This window comes from Amphiura filiformis, chromosome 2 (genome assembly GCF_039555335.1).
Source record: "Amphiura filiformis chromosome 2, Afil_fr2py, whole genome shotgun sequence".
Lineage (NCBI taxonomy): Eukaryota > Metazoa > Echinodermata > Ophiuroidea > Amphilepidida > Amphiuridae > Amphiura > Amphiura filiformis.
In genome coordinates this window covers 63,880,686-63,895,297 of record NC_092629.1, presented here as the reverse complement: position 1 = coordinate 63,895,297, position 14,612 = coordinate 63,880,686, and the positions used below count along the sequence as shown (strand labels likewise).

The 14,612-nt window shown below is 38.6% G+C and overlaps 1 protein-coding gene across 1 annotated transcript in view; it reads left to right on the top strand.

Moving 5' to 3' along the window:
• Positions 1-8,971, top strand: part of LOC140142068 (uncharacterized) — a 37,563-nt gene extending 28,592 nt beyond the window's left edge. Inside the window, exon 8 of the mRNA XM_072164024.1 lies at positions 8,892-8,971. Within this exon, the coding sequence (XP_072020125.1) occupies positions 8,892-8,971 (80 nt within the window). The remainder of the gene's footprint in view (positions 1-8,891) is intronic.
• Positions 8,972-14,612: the final 5,641 nt, after the last annotated feature.

Below are 14,612 nucleotides of genomic sequence, written 5' to 3'. Positions count from 1 at the left end.
AAAGCGCACAAAGTCATATTTTTCTTAATGATTATTTATACTTTTGATTGTCAATATCCACTAAGAACATAATTAGGATCATTTTCTAGAATCCAAGATGGCTGCCAAATCCAAAATGGCCGCCAATTTGTCTAAAATGGTCTGCCAGTTATAAGGATATTGATTTCTTTCCTTTTTCCTGATTATTTTCGCTACTAATGTTTCTGAGAATCAACTGAGAACTAACAACTTAATTTGGTCCATTTCCTCTAATCCAAGATGGCCTCTAAATCCAAAATGGCCGCCTTTTATTAAAATATTGCATACCGCTTTTGGCAATTACTATCATCGAGAGTAAAATACATGTATCTCATTTCTGTCAGATATGGAAATTAAAATTATTCTAAACATCTTAAAGTAGTGCAACAACATTGCTTAAGGAGAAAACATGTGTATTTCACTTTCAAAATGGCCGCCAAAGTGTTTGAAATTGGCTATAATTAATTTTCAGCATTTATACAATGAAAAGCAGAAAATCATGTTTTTAAAAGTTGAAATATATTGTAATTCAACTTTAGACATTTATGATAGAGCTGACCTTGAGGCATCTAAATGCCTAGTTGCCATCAATACTCATCATCTATGTTATCAGTATTTTCAAGTTCCTCAGTTTGGTGCACAGAGCTGTATTGGTACACTCTTCATCGGCTCCACAAGCACATGCTTCTGAACAAGTCAGCTTAGATAGTGTCGTCTGCAGGAACATCTTCTGGAGCATTTGCTTATTCCACATCCGCACCTAACAAGCTCGACAATAGACTCGACAGGATAGGTACTGGAATGTTATCTGCATCACTCGACCATCCTAGCTTGAATGGGTCTGGAATATTTGGATGAACCACAAGGTCTTGAGTTCAAACATTCTGCATATGCGCCCGCAGAATGTGTTGATGCCACGCACAGAAGTTTGGTTGGCTCTTGAAGCGTTTCCGTCTCAGTTTTTCAGCTGTGTTTGCCTGTAGGTCATTTTCACAGCCTGAAACAACACTTTGAGAAGGCATTTCTGCATCACCAAGTTGACTCAGTGCTGTGAGTTCCTCAGGTGTTGCTTCAGTGAAGGCCTTGAAAGCCGTCTTCTTGCCTGTACCTCTTTGTGCCCATGAGCCTGCAAAAAACCCTCTCACAGCGTGAAACAACACTTTAAGAAGGCATTTCTGCATCACCAAGTTGACTCAGTGCTGTAAGTTCTTCAGGTGTTGCTTCAGTGAAGGCCTTGAAGGCAGTCTTCTTGCCTATACTTCTGATATGTCCACATGTGTCGCATCCTGTTAAACAATGAAATCCCGGAAGCGCGGCTGCTTTTGATGTCCCAAGACGGATATGTATTGGTTTCAGCAAGATTTTCCTTCTGTTGCCACCTGTTCCCATAAGCATGGTTGATTTGAGTTTTCTCTTCCATAATTATCAAATATGACACGGCAACCCTCATTGTCACTGTAACACGTCTGCATGTGAAAAGTAACACGAATGATGTTCAGACATCGACAGGAATGTGTTGATGCCACGCACCAGAAGTTGGAGGATTTTATCAATCCCCCTGGTTGGCTCTTGAAGCGTTTCCATCTCAGTGTTTCAGCTGTGTTGGCCTATAGGTCATTTTTTGTGCCCATGAGTCTGCACAAAAACCTCTCACAGCCTGAAACAACACTTGGAGAAGGCATTTCTGCATCACCAAGCTGACTCGGTGCTGTGAGTTCTTCAGGTGTTGCTTCAGTGAAGGCCTTGAAAGCAGTCTTCTTGCCTATACCTCTGATATGTCCACATGTGTCGCATCGTGTGAAACAATGAAATCCTGGAAGCGCTGCTGCTTTTGATGTCCCAAGACGGATATGTATTGGTTTCAGCAAGAGTTTCCTTCTGTTGTCACCTGTTCCCATAAGTATGGTTGTCTGAATGATGTTCGTCTGATTATATCTTTGATTGAGTTTTCTCTTCCATAATTATCAAATATGACACGGCAACCTTCATAAATACTGTAACACGTCTGCATGTGAAAAGCAACATGAATTATATTCAGCCATCGACAGGTGTTAGTACACAAGAGGAAGCAGACACTCTAACCATGCTACATGCAGCTAGCAGAGCTCTCTCAAGCTGGAAAGAATGTCCATATTATAACCCAAGATACAGATGTTATGGTCCTTGCTCTTCGAAGACTCACGGTTCTTGGTCTTCAGACAACCATGCTTATGGGAACAGATGACAACAGAAGGAAAGTCTTGCTGAAACAAATAAATATCCGTCTTGGGACATCAAAAGCAGCAGCGCTTCCGGGATTTCATTGTTTCACACGATGCGACACATGTGGACATATCAGAGGTATAGGCAAGCTTTCAAGGCCTTCACTGAAGCAACACCTGAAGAACTCACAGCACCGAGTCAACTTGGTGATGCGGAAATGCCCTCTTAAAGTGTTGTTTCACGGTGTGAGAAGGTTTTTTGCAGGCTCATGGGCAAAAAAAATGACCTACAGGCCAACACAGCTAAAAAACTGAGATGGAAAGGCTTCAAGAGCCAAGCAGGGAGGATTGATAAAATTCCTTCAACTTCTAGTGCGTGGCATCAACACATTCTGTGGGCGCATATGCAAGCATATATTTGGAGTCAAGACCTTGTGGTAAATCCAAATATTCCAGACCCGTTCAAGCTAGGATGGTCGAGTGATGTAGATAACATTCCAGTACATATCCTGTCAGACATTGCAAAAGCTCCCGAGTCTGTTGTCAAGCTTGTTAGGTGCGGATGTGGAATAAGCAATGCTCCAGAAGATGTTCCTGCAGACGACACAATCTGACTTTATACAGAAGCATTTGATTGTAGAGCAGATGAAGAGTGTACCAATATGATAGACCTACAGCTGTGCACCAAACTGGAACTTATGATGACAACTTGGCATTTAAATGCCTCAAGGTCAGCTCTATCATAAATGTTTGAAGTTGAATTACAATATTGAAATTTTAACTTTTAAAAACAAGATTTTCTGCATTTCATTGCATAAATGCTGAAAAATTAATCTTAGCCAATTTCAAGACACTTTGGCAGCCATTTTGAAAGGGTAAATGCACCTATATTCTCCTTAAACAATGTTGTTGCACTACTTTAAGATGTTTAGAATCATTTTCTTATCCATATCTGACAGAAATAAGATAGATGTATTTTACTCTCAATGATAGTAATTGTTCAAAGCGGTATGCCATATTTTAATAAAAGGCGGCCATTTTGGATTTAGAGGCCATCTTGGATTGGAGAAAATGGGCCAAATTAAGTTTTTTTTGTTCTCAGTGAATTCTCAGAAACATAAGCAGTGAAAATAATCAGGAAAAAGGAAAGAAATCAATGTCCTTATAGCTGGCAGACCATTTTAGACAAATTGGCGGCCATTTTGGATTTGGCAGCCATCTTCGATTCTAGAAAATTATCCTAATTATGTTCTTAGTACATTTTGACAATCAAAAGTATAAATAATCATTAAGAAAAATATGACTTCGTGCGCTTTAGGGACAAATACGGCTTTAAAAAAGGCTAAATATAGTGGCCATTTTGAATTTCAAAATGGCCGCCGAAGACACACTCGAAAAAAATGGAACCAACTCAGGTGTTGTTACCTAGGGTATAAGGAAGCAAAATAACCTTGGTTCCACTGGTATAGCAAATTTTGCACTGACTTATGATAATTCTACGTAACACCATGTACTATTAAAATGAAAAGTAAATGGCACAGGTATAATAATTATTGGATACAGTTGGATGGACAAGGCAAGCTCATTCATCAATCTTGTTCAAAACGGTACTAATGCTAGTTCAGTTGCTTTCAGTGAGGGTGCATGCAGACAGGAAAGTTGGCATCACATCCACCGTTTTTCTATTATCATTTACCTAGATAGTGTATCATATTGAAAAGCTAGTTCCTTTGGTTAGGATTAGCAAATCTTAAACCAGGAGCAATATGTGTACCTTTCTCTGCCGGTTGATGACTGGAGTATTTTGCGCCAATTCTACTGGTGTTTTTATCTCACTGATTTTGGTTTGGACTAGTCCACCAAGTGTTTACTCTAATTTTATGGTGTCTGGTCCCGCTGAAAGTGAGTAAAGTACAGATTTTATGTTTCGTATGTGTGTTCATTTGTATATTTGTTTGATTACAAGGCATTTAATTCAAGATCCAAAATAAATATCTTCTCATTAACATGAAAAGGCTGTTCATTTATTATTTTCTAATTTGGACCTTATTGGCCATTTTGACCCTGAAAAGTGGATTTTAATAGCAAAAAAATACAATTGAGGGTATAGACGAATCCAATTTCGCATTCCTACTCCTCAATGGCAGCCATAGCTGGGTACCCCTAGGGTATATTCCACCTAAAATATGAAATGATGCGATCTTGGCGGGGATTTAAGACTGGATTTTATCACCCGTGTTACATGTAGACAATAGAATGATGAAAATACAACATAATATCGATTTTAAGCGGCTTTAATCCACCTAATTGGGCAGTCACAATAGCAGTTTGGTGCGCTGGGGGCCAGTCATGGCTGACTAAATTCTGACCAGCACTTGGCTCGTTGGATTCGTCTCTACGTAGGAAAGTTGGCATCACATTTTTGCTATTGAGCATGTTGACTAGCATGGTCTATCATATTGCATAGCTAGTTTTAAGGGGCACTGTGGCGCAAAGGTACGGGCTCTGCCTTGCAATCGGTGGATTGCGAGTTCGAGCGGTGCCATATCGTGCTGTGCTCTTGCTGTTAGGAATATTGACCATTTAATCCCAAGAGAGTATGCCCCCCCCCCCTCACATTGGTGACAATGGTATGCCACAATATTGTCGAAGTCCCATGGTTAAGTTATGGTGAGGTAACCGCTCCAGTTTTATTTATTTTTGGTGGATTTCATTGTGACTAACGCAGTTAAACTGCGTCGAAAACCGCGGAACCCGTAGACTTCTTCGTAGCCCACTTGCCCATTTTGCATACTCTGGCTATTACATTTAAGCATAAAACGCTGATTTGTATTCATTTGTGTGCAATTGATAGATTTTCACATCTGATATTTTCTGTCACCGTACTCTGTTTGTTAGCTTCCCAAGTGGACTACTTACTTTGGATTGTGGTTAACATTCTTAACACGTGACTCTATGTAAAGATAAGCCAATTTCTGGCTTAACTAAAATTGGTCATGATGTAATGCGTCTTTAAATGGATCTGGCTTGTGATTGGTCGCCCAGATCTCGCTATGGTTTAATTTCTCGGGGCACGTACTATTTCCATTAAAGGAGGATTTCGTGATCCTAGCATCCTCTTTTTATGACATTTTTCAGTAGATATCCACAAACAAAGCTTATTTCCAAAATTTCAGTTGATTCCGATTTTGCGTTTGCGAGTTATGCATGATTATGTGTATTACACTGCTCCATAGACAATGTGTTGTAATTTCGTTTTGGTGCACCAGAACGAATTTCAAATTTGGCGATATTTTTGCTGAACGAATTTATCTGCAAGAAATATTTGGTACATAAACATTATGTAGCCAGACGTATCCAGTGGTGTAAAAATCTCACCTTTTTTTTTGGGAAAAGTGTGGGGATGAGGCTGTGGATCACGAAATGCCCCTTTAACTACATCGTACACAACAATCTGTGGAATTTACGGCACGCTTGTGTTGGCGCGAAAGTTTAAATTTTCACTTGGTGCATGGACGTACGTTTAGCGTATTTTGTACTTCCATGCTATGTGCTTGCGGTTGCGAGCTGGTTACGTGCTTGTGAGCTAGTTTTGTGCTCATTAGGAACCATTACGATCACGTGCGAAACAACCCGCTCGCAGTTATCTCATGTGAGCTTACAAACATCACTTGATAAGCTCGCAATGAGCTCATACGAGCTCGCATGTGTGAGCTTGCAAGAGCAATAAATTATGATCACACACGAGCTTGCAAATGTGAGCTAGCAAATACGAGCGCATTTTTGGAAAACAGAACGCGATCGCTGTTTATAGCTCACGCAAGCTTAACTTGCATGCACCACTTTATAAGCTCCCGGGATAAGCTCCCAGCGAGCTTGTATGATCTTTAATGCTCGGAGCTCATACGAGTTTGTAAAATTAGTAATTACACCGTGCAGCGCTCAATGTAGGCTACAAGAATCGGCAAATTCCTGCACAAATCTTGCACTGCAATGCAAGTCCATACTCTAAATAAAAGGGTGTGTAATTTAATCTGTATGTCCAAGCCTAAATTAGAGGTTGCTAGCACGATGTCACACAATGGCTGTGCCTGTTTCAGCTGGACATCATTCTAGCTGTTTATGAATGAAATGACCGTCCACCACTTCAAAGTACAAACATAAAAAAATTCAACATAGCACACCAATCCACAAAACAAAACTCTTCCAATTATGCTGACGGAAAGCTCAGAACATGCTCGTACTAGCACATAATATGATCACATTTTCGTGAGGGATACCACACTGGCCGGTGCTAGAGTTTCACAAAATATAGCCTGTGATACGACACTGACTCATGATGCAGTCATGTCTACAGTAGAATTCATCTCGACCTTTGCAGGACTTAAACCACATTAAAAGCTATTAAACCAAGATAACACTCATTGAAACAGCTCAACTGATTAAATCGGATCTTCTCTGGTTGTGCACATGTGTCTGTTTTCATGTGCGATATCGCAATAAAGCTGGTATTATAGCTTCAGTTGGGTAACCGATTATAAAGGAAACGAAAGGAAACAATGGTATGTGTACCTTTGTTCACGAAATGAGACAATGGCCTGCTTTTTGTAAACCAGCATTCTTGAAAATGAGCAACATAATGATTGTTGACTTAACACGGTTTGGAAATAATTTCTTCATATTTTTAGTGTTATCTGTCGTTTACATATCCTTCCTAAAACACAAAAGTGCGACCCTCTCCAAACACCTAAATTAGCTACAAATTTAGGACATATATTGTCTAGAATACTATATTGTACTATAGAAAACTATATTGTCTAGAATTTTAGAAGAGTACTTTTAATATTGGCCGGTTATTTTTCACACAGCGAAGTTAACTAGGTAATGTACTATTACCTATAACATTAACTAAAACACCAAAGTACGAATATTTCCAAACATCTAAATTAGCTAAAAATTTAGGACATGTTAAAAACTATATTTTCTAGAACTTTAGAAGAGTACTTTTAATATTGGCCGGTTATTTTTCACACAGCGACGTTAACTAGTCATATCCCCATACTTTTAACGTAGGGCTATTTGTGTGAGGTCACGCGTCAATGGGAAAGAGCACTGTGTATTGTGTATAGGAAAACGGACAGTAACTGCAGTATGTGGTGTGCAGAGTTTCACTAAATATAGCCTGTGATACGACACTGCATAATGTACTGCTTTCATGCTATAGTAAGAATTTCAATTGAATGAACGCAGCTTTCAACAGCTGTACTCGATCCAACCGCGATTGTATATCTCGTATTTCAAACTACAACGCGAACGCACCACCTTGGATACAATGCTAACCAATCACGAGTGCTTTGGCATGGTTGGATTCACTTTCGCGTTACTCACACGCTGGCGTACATCGCACAGTGTACGCAAATGTTCGTCACGCTATTAAAAGCTGCGTTCATTCAATTGGAATTCCCACTATAGGAATGGACTACAATCAAGACAGAAATAGCTGGCACTCCTTAAAAATAATTTGAAACTCTTTTGATTGCCGCTCTGATAGTTCGGTGAAATTATTATGGCTTTGTTTGATGAGCAATGCAAACCTTCCCCTTTCCCCTTCCCTCTCCCCTTACCCCTTAATCAATGTTTGCGAGATTGGAGAGCCCAATAGCTCCCAATGGCAAAAGTACTTTCATCGGCATTGAATTGGGGGAGAGGCGTGACGATTTACTTAAAGGAGTCTCCGGCAATCACAACATTATGCCTTATTATGAAAAATAATTATCAAGCACGAAACACGTGGTTTTATTTTAAACAAACTCATAGTGACCATAAAAACGAATAAAAACATCGCTCTAGCCTATGATGCAGTTCGTACCCCTGTAAGTATCTCCGTTTTCAAGTTATGAAACTTAATTAGTTAAATAATTAACAGTTGATAGTTGTGGATGTTTGTGTAATTTTTGATAATTAAGTAAGAATTACCTTGGAGGCCATTTTTTTGCTAAAAGGGGCCTGAAAACGCTAGAATCCAGGAGCTTCAGGGTTAAGGTTATTCCTTCATGTAATTTTACACGAAATTAGGGTTAGGGTTAAGGTTAGGGTTACTTTAGGGTTAGGATTATGATTAGGGTTATGATTAGGGTTAGGATTAGCTTACACGAAATAATTACATGAAGGATCGACCCAGGGTTAGGATTCAGTGTTTACTCTAATGATGTGATAATTGCCTGATGTAATAATTTATAATTTTTGGTGTTGTTCCCAAAGTTAGTTGTTTTTTTGTTGTTTTTTTGTTTTTTTTTTTTTTTTTTTTTTTTTTGTTAATACATGTTTTTGTTTAAGATGACCTGATTTAAACTGGGTTGTGTGTTTTTTTTTGTACTCTGGATTGGAAATAGTTTTCATTGTTGATTTGTCAGGTTTGCATCAAAGGTAAAATGAAAAGAAAATTGCACTATAGACATGATAGATGATAATTATTGGACCCAGTTGGATGAACATGGTCAAGGCAAGCTCGATGACCAAAGCTATATAATTAAATCTTGTCCAAAAGGGTGCAGACAAGAAAGATGACATATCACATCCATCCACCTTTTTACTACAGATAGAGACTAGCTTGGTCTATCATATTGCAAAGCTAATTTATACATTGATATTAATCCTTGTTGCTTTGGTTAGGAGGAGCCGGTCTTAAACCAGGAGAAATATGTGTGATTGAACATATAGCTACTGTAGTTCCTGCTTCTGGTAGCAGTTGATCAATGATTAGGGTATAAATATCTGTATAAAAATGGCTAAAATGTTTTAAAATCATTTCATGAATATACAAGCTGTATCAAAATGATCGGTATCTGTCATGTTTTCATTTTCATTTATGGATAAGTCTGACACATTAAAATTCAACACTGATACAATGTAGATCCAAATAATTTGTAGTTTAATTGTATAACAATTAACAATTTCTAAATTACTTAAAAGTAATGTACTAAGTACATTCTGGACATTCCAAGAGTATCCAATGTTGCATTTGGCGGAGGCAGGCCTAGTTGTCCATGTCCAACATAGTTTCATCAGCACAGATATTGACTGTTATCATACTGACTTTTTTAACGGAACAAGACTCTCCACTAAGTTGGACAATAAATAGCCCTGAAACACGTAGCGGAAGATCGTTGTGGTCTCCAGTAAGTTTGCTTGGAGATTGGGAGCCAACATGACACGGCAAGCTGCAGGAAGATTTTTACCCACAGTAATTTAATTTGTGTGGCGGTACTTGCTATCTGGGAAATGTACACAACAAATTCCCACCGTAGCGAGATAGACACCCATATGATAAAGTACGCGACGGTCATGTTTCTCACTAGGCAGGCCTGTCAATATACATCAAAATTGATGAGTACCAATCATTTTAACACAACATGTACTGTCATGGCCTGACACTGTCAAAATCAATATGTATGATTCCATGATTATAGTGCTGTGACCTTAAACTGCCCAAATTAGCATGCTGGGGAGGGGGTCACTCCCATACACAGTACTACCCATGCTAGTCCAAGCATCTCTGAATTGCACTCTAAATAGTGTATTCTGTTGTAGCCAATTTTACCCCTTAATGGTTTAAGACTTACTAGGCGGTTACCCGTATTTGGCGGTTTTCGGCTGTCGCGATTACCTGGCTGATGGTGACTGTACTCACCAAGTTTTATGCCCATAGGACAGTTTTTACTAATGTGACCTCAGATGACCCCTTGTGACCTCGAAATGACCTTCCAAAATTTGGCTGTCCCCCACGTTTCATGCCCATATGACAGTTTTTAGTAATTTGACCTTGGATGACCCCAAAATGACCGTCCAAAAATTTGACTCTAAAAGTTGACTGAACCCACCAAGTTTCATGCCCATACGACAGTTTTTACTAATTTGACCTCAGATGACCCCTGGATGACCTCGGGTGATCTTGGCCCACTTACCGAAAAAAACTTGTTCTGTCTGAGGTCCAGATGCACCCACCCACCAAGTTTGAGGAACGCACGACCCCTAGTCTCTGAGAAAATAGGCGGAAAACAGTTTTTACTACTTTGACCTCAGATGACCCCTGGGTGACCTTGACCCACTAACCAATACAAACTCGAAATGACCTTCCAAAATTTGGCTGTCCCCCACGTTTCATGCCCATATGACAGTTTTTAGTAATTTGACCTTGGATGACCCCAAAATGACCGTCCAAAAATTTGACTCTAAAAGTTGACTGAACCCACCAAGTTTCATGCCCATACGACAGTTTTTACTAATTTGACCTCAGATGACCCCTGGATGACCTCGGGTGATCTTGGCCCACTTACCGAAAAAAACTTGTTCTGTCTGAGGTCCAGATGCACCCACCCACCAAGTTTGAGGAACGCACGACCCCTAGTCTCTGAGAAAATAGGCGGAAAACAGTTTTTACTACTTTGACCTCAGATGACCCCTGGGTGACCTTGACCCACTAACCAATACAAACTTGTTCTGTCCTGGGTCAAGACGCACCCACCCGTCAAGTTTGAGGAACGTGCGACCCCCAGTCTCCGAGAAAAACAGTTTTTACTAATTTGACCCCTGGATGACCTCGGGTGACCTTGACCCACTAACCAATATAAACTCGTTCTTCCTCATACCAAGCTGCACCCATAGTAATTTGACCTTGGATGACCCCAAAATGACCGTCCAAAAATTTGACTCTAAAAGTTGACTGAACCCACCAAGTTTCATGCCCATACGACAGTTTTTACTAATTTGACCTCAGATGACCCCTGGATGACCTCGGGTGATCTTGGCCCACTTACCGAAACAAACTTGTTCTGTCTGAGGTCCAGATGCACCCACCCACCAAGTTTGAGGAACGCACGACCCCTAGTCTCTGAGAAAATAGGCGGAAAACAGTTTTTACTACTTTGACCTCAGATGACCCCTGGGTGACCTTGACCCACTAACCAATACAAACTCGAAATGACCTTCCAAAATTTGGCTGTCCCCACGTTTCATGCCCATATGACAGTTTTAGTAATTTGACCTTGGATGACCCCAAAATGACCGTCCAAAATTTGACTCTAAAAGTTGACTGAACCCACCAAGTTTCATGCCCATACGACAGTTTTTACTAATTTGACCTCAGATGACCCCTGGATGACCTCGGGTGATCTTGGCCCACTTACCGAAAAAAAAACTTGTTCTGTCTGAGGTCCAGATGCACCCACACCAGTTTGAGGAACGCACGACCAAGAAAATAGGCGGAAAACAGTTTTAATTTGACCTCAGATGACCCCTGGGTGACCTTGACCCACTAACCAATACAAACTTGTTCTGTCCTGGGTCAAGACGCACCCACCCGTCAAGTTTGAGGAACGTGCGCCCCCCAGTCTCCGAGAAAAACAGTTTTTACTAATTTGACCCCTGGATGACCTCGGGTGACCTTGACCCACTAACCAATATAAACTCGTTCTTCCTCATACCAAGCTGCACCCACCCACCAAGTTTGAGGAACGTGCGACCCCCGGTCTCCGAGAAAATAGGCGGACAGACACACAGACAGATAGACACACAGACACACAGACAGATAGACGATGCGTATTATTATATAGATTGTACCCTATAATTACCATAATGCAAATTGCACCTCTAAATGGTGCAATACATGCTGAGTGCACTCAAAATTTCCCCCTGTTGAACAAAACACGAGCCACAATTAAATCGTGCTCTCCTATGTAGAAATACATATTAAAAATTGACTTACTAGGTTTAAATTCACAAAAATTAAAAAACATCATAAAAATATTTTATTATACAGCAGTTGGTCAGTCAATTGAAAAAAAAAATGTTTTACATGAGTTGACTTTTTTTTCTTTGTTCCCCACAGAAATTTTAAAAAAATTTGACTGATCCAAAATAAATAAGTTTGTTAAAGAGGCATTCCATGATTCTAGCATCCTCCTTTTAGGGCATAGTTCAATAGATATCCCGAAAAAAGGCTTATTTCCAAAATTTCAGCTGATTTGGACAATGAATTTGCACTTAATTTCATGTTTTACAATGCCCCATGGGTTAATGTGTTGTCATTTCTGGCAGTCGTCTGCTGGAAAATACAAATTGGATGTTGTCTTGTCAAACAACCAAATCTGCAAAAAAAAGTAACGCACACAAACAGTGTTTGTTTGTTTAAATGGTCGCTCCGTGTGGAGGCACGCTTGGGTAGTCCTAGGTTACTGATGGTATAAAAAGCTTAAAGTTTGTTTTGAGTTCAATGTTAGTGAGGGGACCAGTGAATCATGAAATGCCCCTTTAAAAGTAAAATATATATTAAACATGTACATAACTTACTGTATCGAATGATAATAAAGTTGTTGAAGTTTTCATAATTGTTGTACAGAATAGTATTTTATCATCAAGTGTTACTGCTTAACTAGGTAGAGGGTTAGGTGTCATGAATGATGGATTTTGCATTTTTCTCCAACAGCAATCGGTATGCCTAGAAATTTGTGACGGTGCACATGAAGTTCCGAACCCAATTTCAGGATTGCTACGATTTGCATTAAGGCTTAATGTACGATTTCCTACAAATTTTAAATTTGTTAATATATACTCAAAATGCTGAAATAATACTAGTAATAATGCTGGGGAATGGTTTCTGTCCATTTTGAGCTGAAATAACGAGGTAACATGAAAGAAACACTGCTTGTTATTTTGGCCGTTTAACACGCAGTTCTATGGGCGGACATAAAGTCATAATTTCTTGAATTATGACTTTATGTCAAACTTTGCTCTGTTTACCTACAAACACAACAAATTTGGCTGATTCCATTTAGGTGCAAGTTGTGACATGTGTAAACATTACAAATATGCCAAAAAATCAGGTTATTTAAAAATTAACCAAATTCATATTATAAGATCGTATATTATGACTTTAATCTCCACCTGGCTGCCCAAAATTTTATAAAAATACTCCCCTGTATTAATCACTTAGGGAACAATCCAAAAGTTAGATGATGTCCTATAGATGAGGTGACCGGTGACGTCACATATTTACATTCAGAGCGCCTCTGTTGAGTCCCACCTGTAGGGCAAAATAATACACAGTATCTTTGGCAAAATGTTTCCAAAACCAAACTTCCAAGAATTTAATTTAATTTTGTGATATTATATAGCTTGTGGTACCTGTAAGCAAATTTTTACAAAAATAAACTTTTTCCATGCTAACTATTTAGAAAATAATAAAAATCAGATTTTTCATATTTGACATTTAAGTCAATGATGGAGGTTTGATAGATACCTATAACATGTAATTGAATGGGGCTTTTTGTTAAGTACTATTAAGGGATCTAAAATGAGCGTTTATTGCGTTTCGACAGTATTTTTTGTGGGATATGAGAGTACCTCAGACCTATCGAATTGCATTCTGAATACGAAGCATGTCTTTCTGATATCAAATAATTTTCATTTTTTAAAATCACAATATAATACAAATTTTATGACAAATTATAAAAATTTGATATTTTTCAAATTTTGATATATAACAGTCCTCGAAGTAAATTATATAAATCTAATGACATATTCTTAAAGTGTATGTAGCAGAGGGAGGAAAAGCCGACAGTCAATTGAAAATTTTGACCTTTCATATTGAAGATATGGATTTTTTTCCCAAAAAGACCTAATTTTTTTTGGTGTTTTCGGAAAAAAATCCATATCTTCAATACGAAAGGTCAAAAGTTGCAATTGATCGTCGGCTTTTCATCCCATCTACATACACTTTAAGTATAAATCATCAGATTTATAAAGTTTACTTCAAGTACTGTTAAATATCAAAAATATCAATTTTAATGATTTGCCATAAAATGTGTATTAAATTGCGAATTTCAAAAATCAAAATTATTTGATATCAGAATGACATTCTTCGTATTCAGAATGCAATTCGATAGGTCTGATGTGCTCTAATGTCCCACAATAAATACTGTCCAAACGTTCATACCCCAGCCCTTAATAGTCTTCCTTTGTCAATTTTTTCAATGAGAATTTTGTAAACTTATTTATCCTTTATTCTAAGAATCACTTGCCTTGTACAAGTCAATGGATTTGATTTGGCTATTTCTTTTGAAATCTATACACCCTTAGCTTGTAGAATACATGACCTTAATCTCCCTCACAGGGGTGTAGATTTCAAATGGAGATTTCAAATTAAGGGAACCTCATTTGAAATTCACACTCCCTGTGTGGGAAGATTAATGTCATGTCTTCAATAGAGGGTGTATCGATTTCAGCTGGAATAGCCCATTGCTTTGCTAAATAAAATTGCCCTAAAATATATGGGAGTTGGAATCACTGATCCATTTTATATTAGTAGAATTACAATGAAAGATAGGAATGTGATGT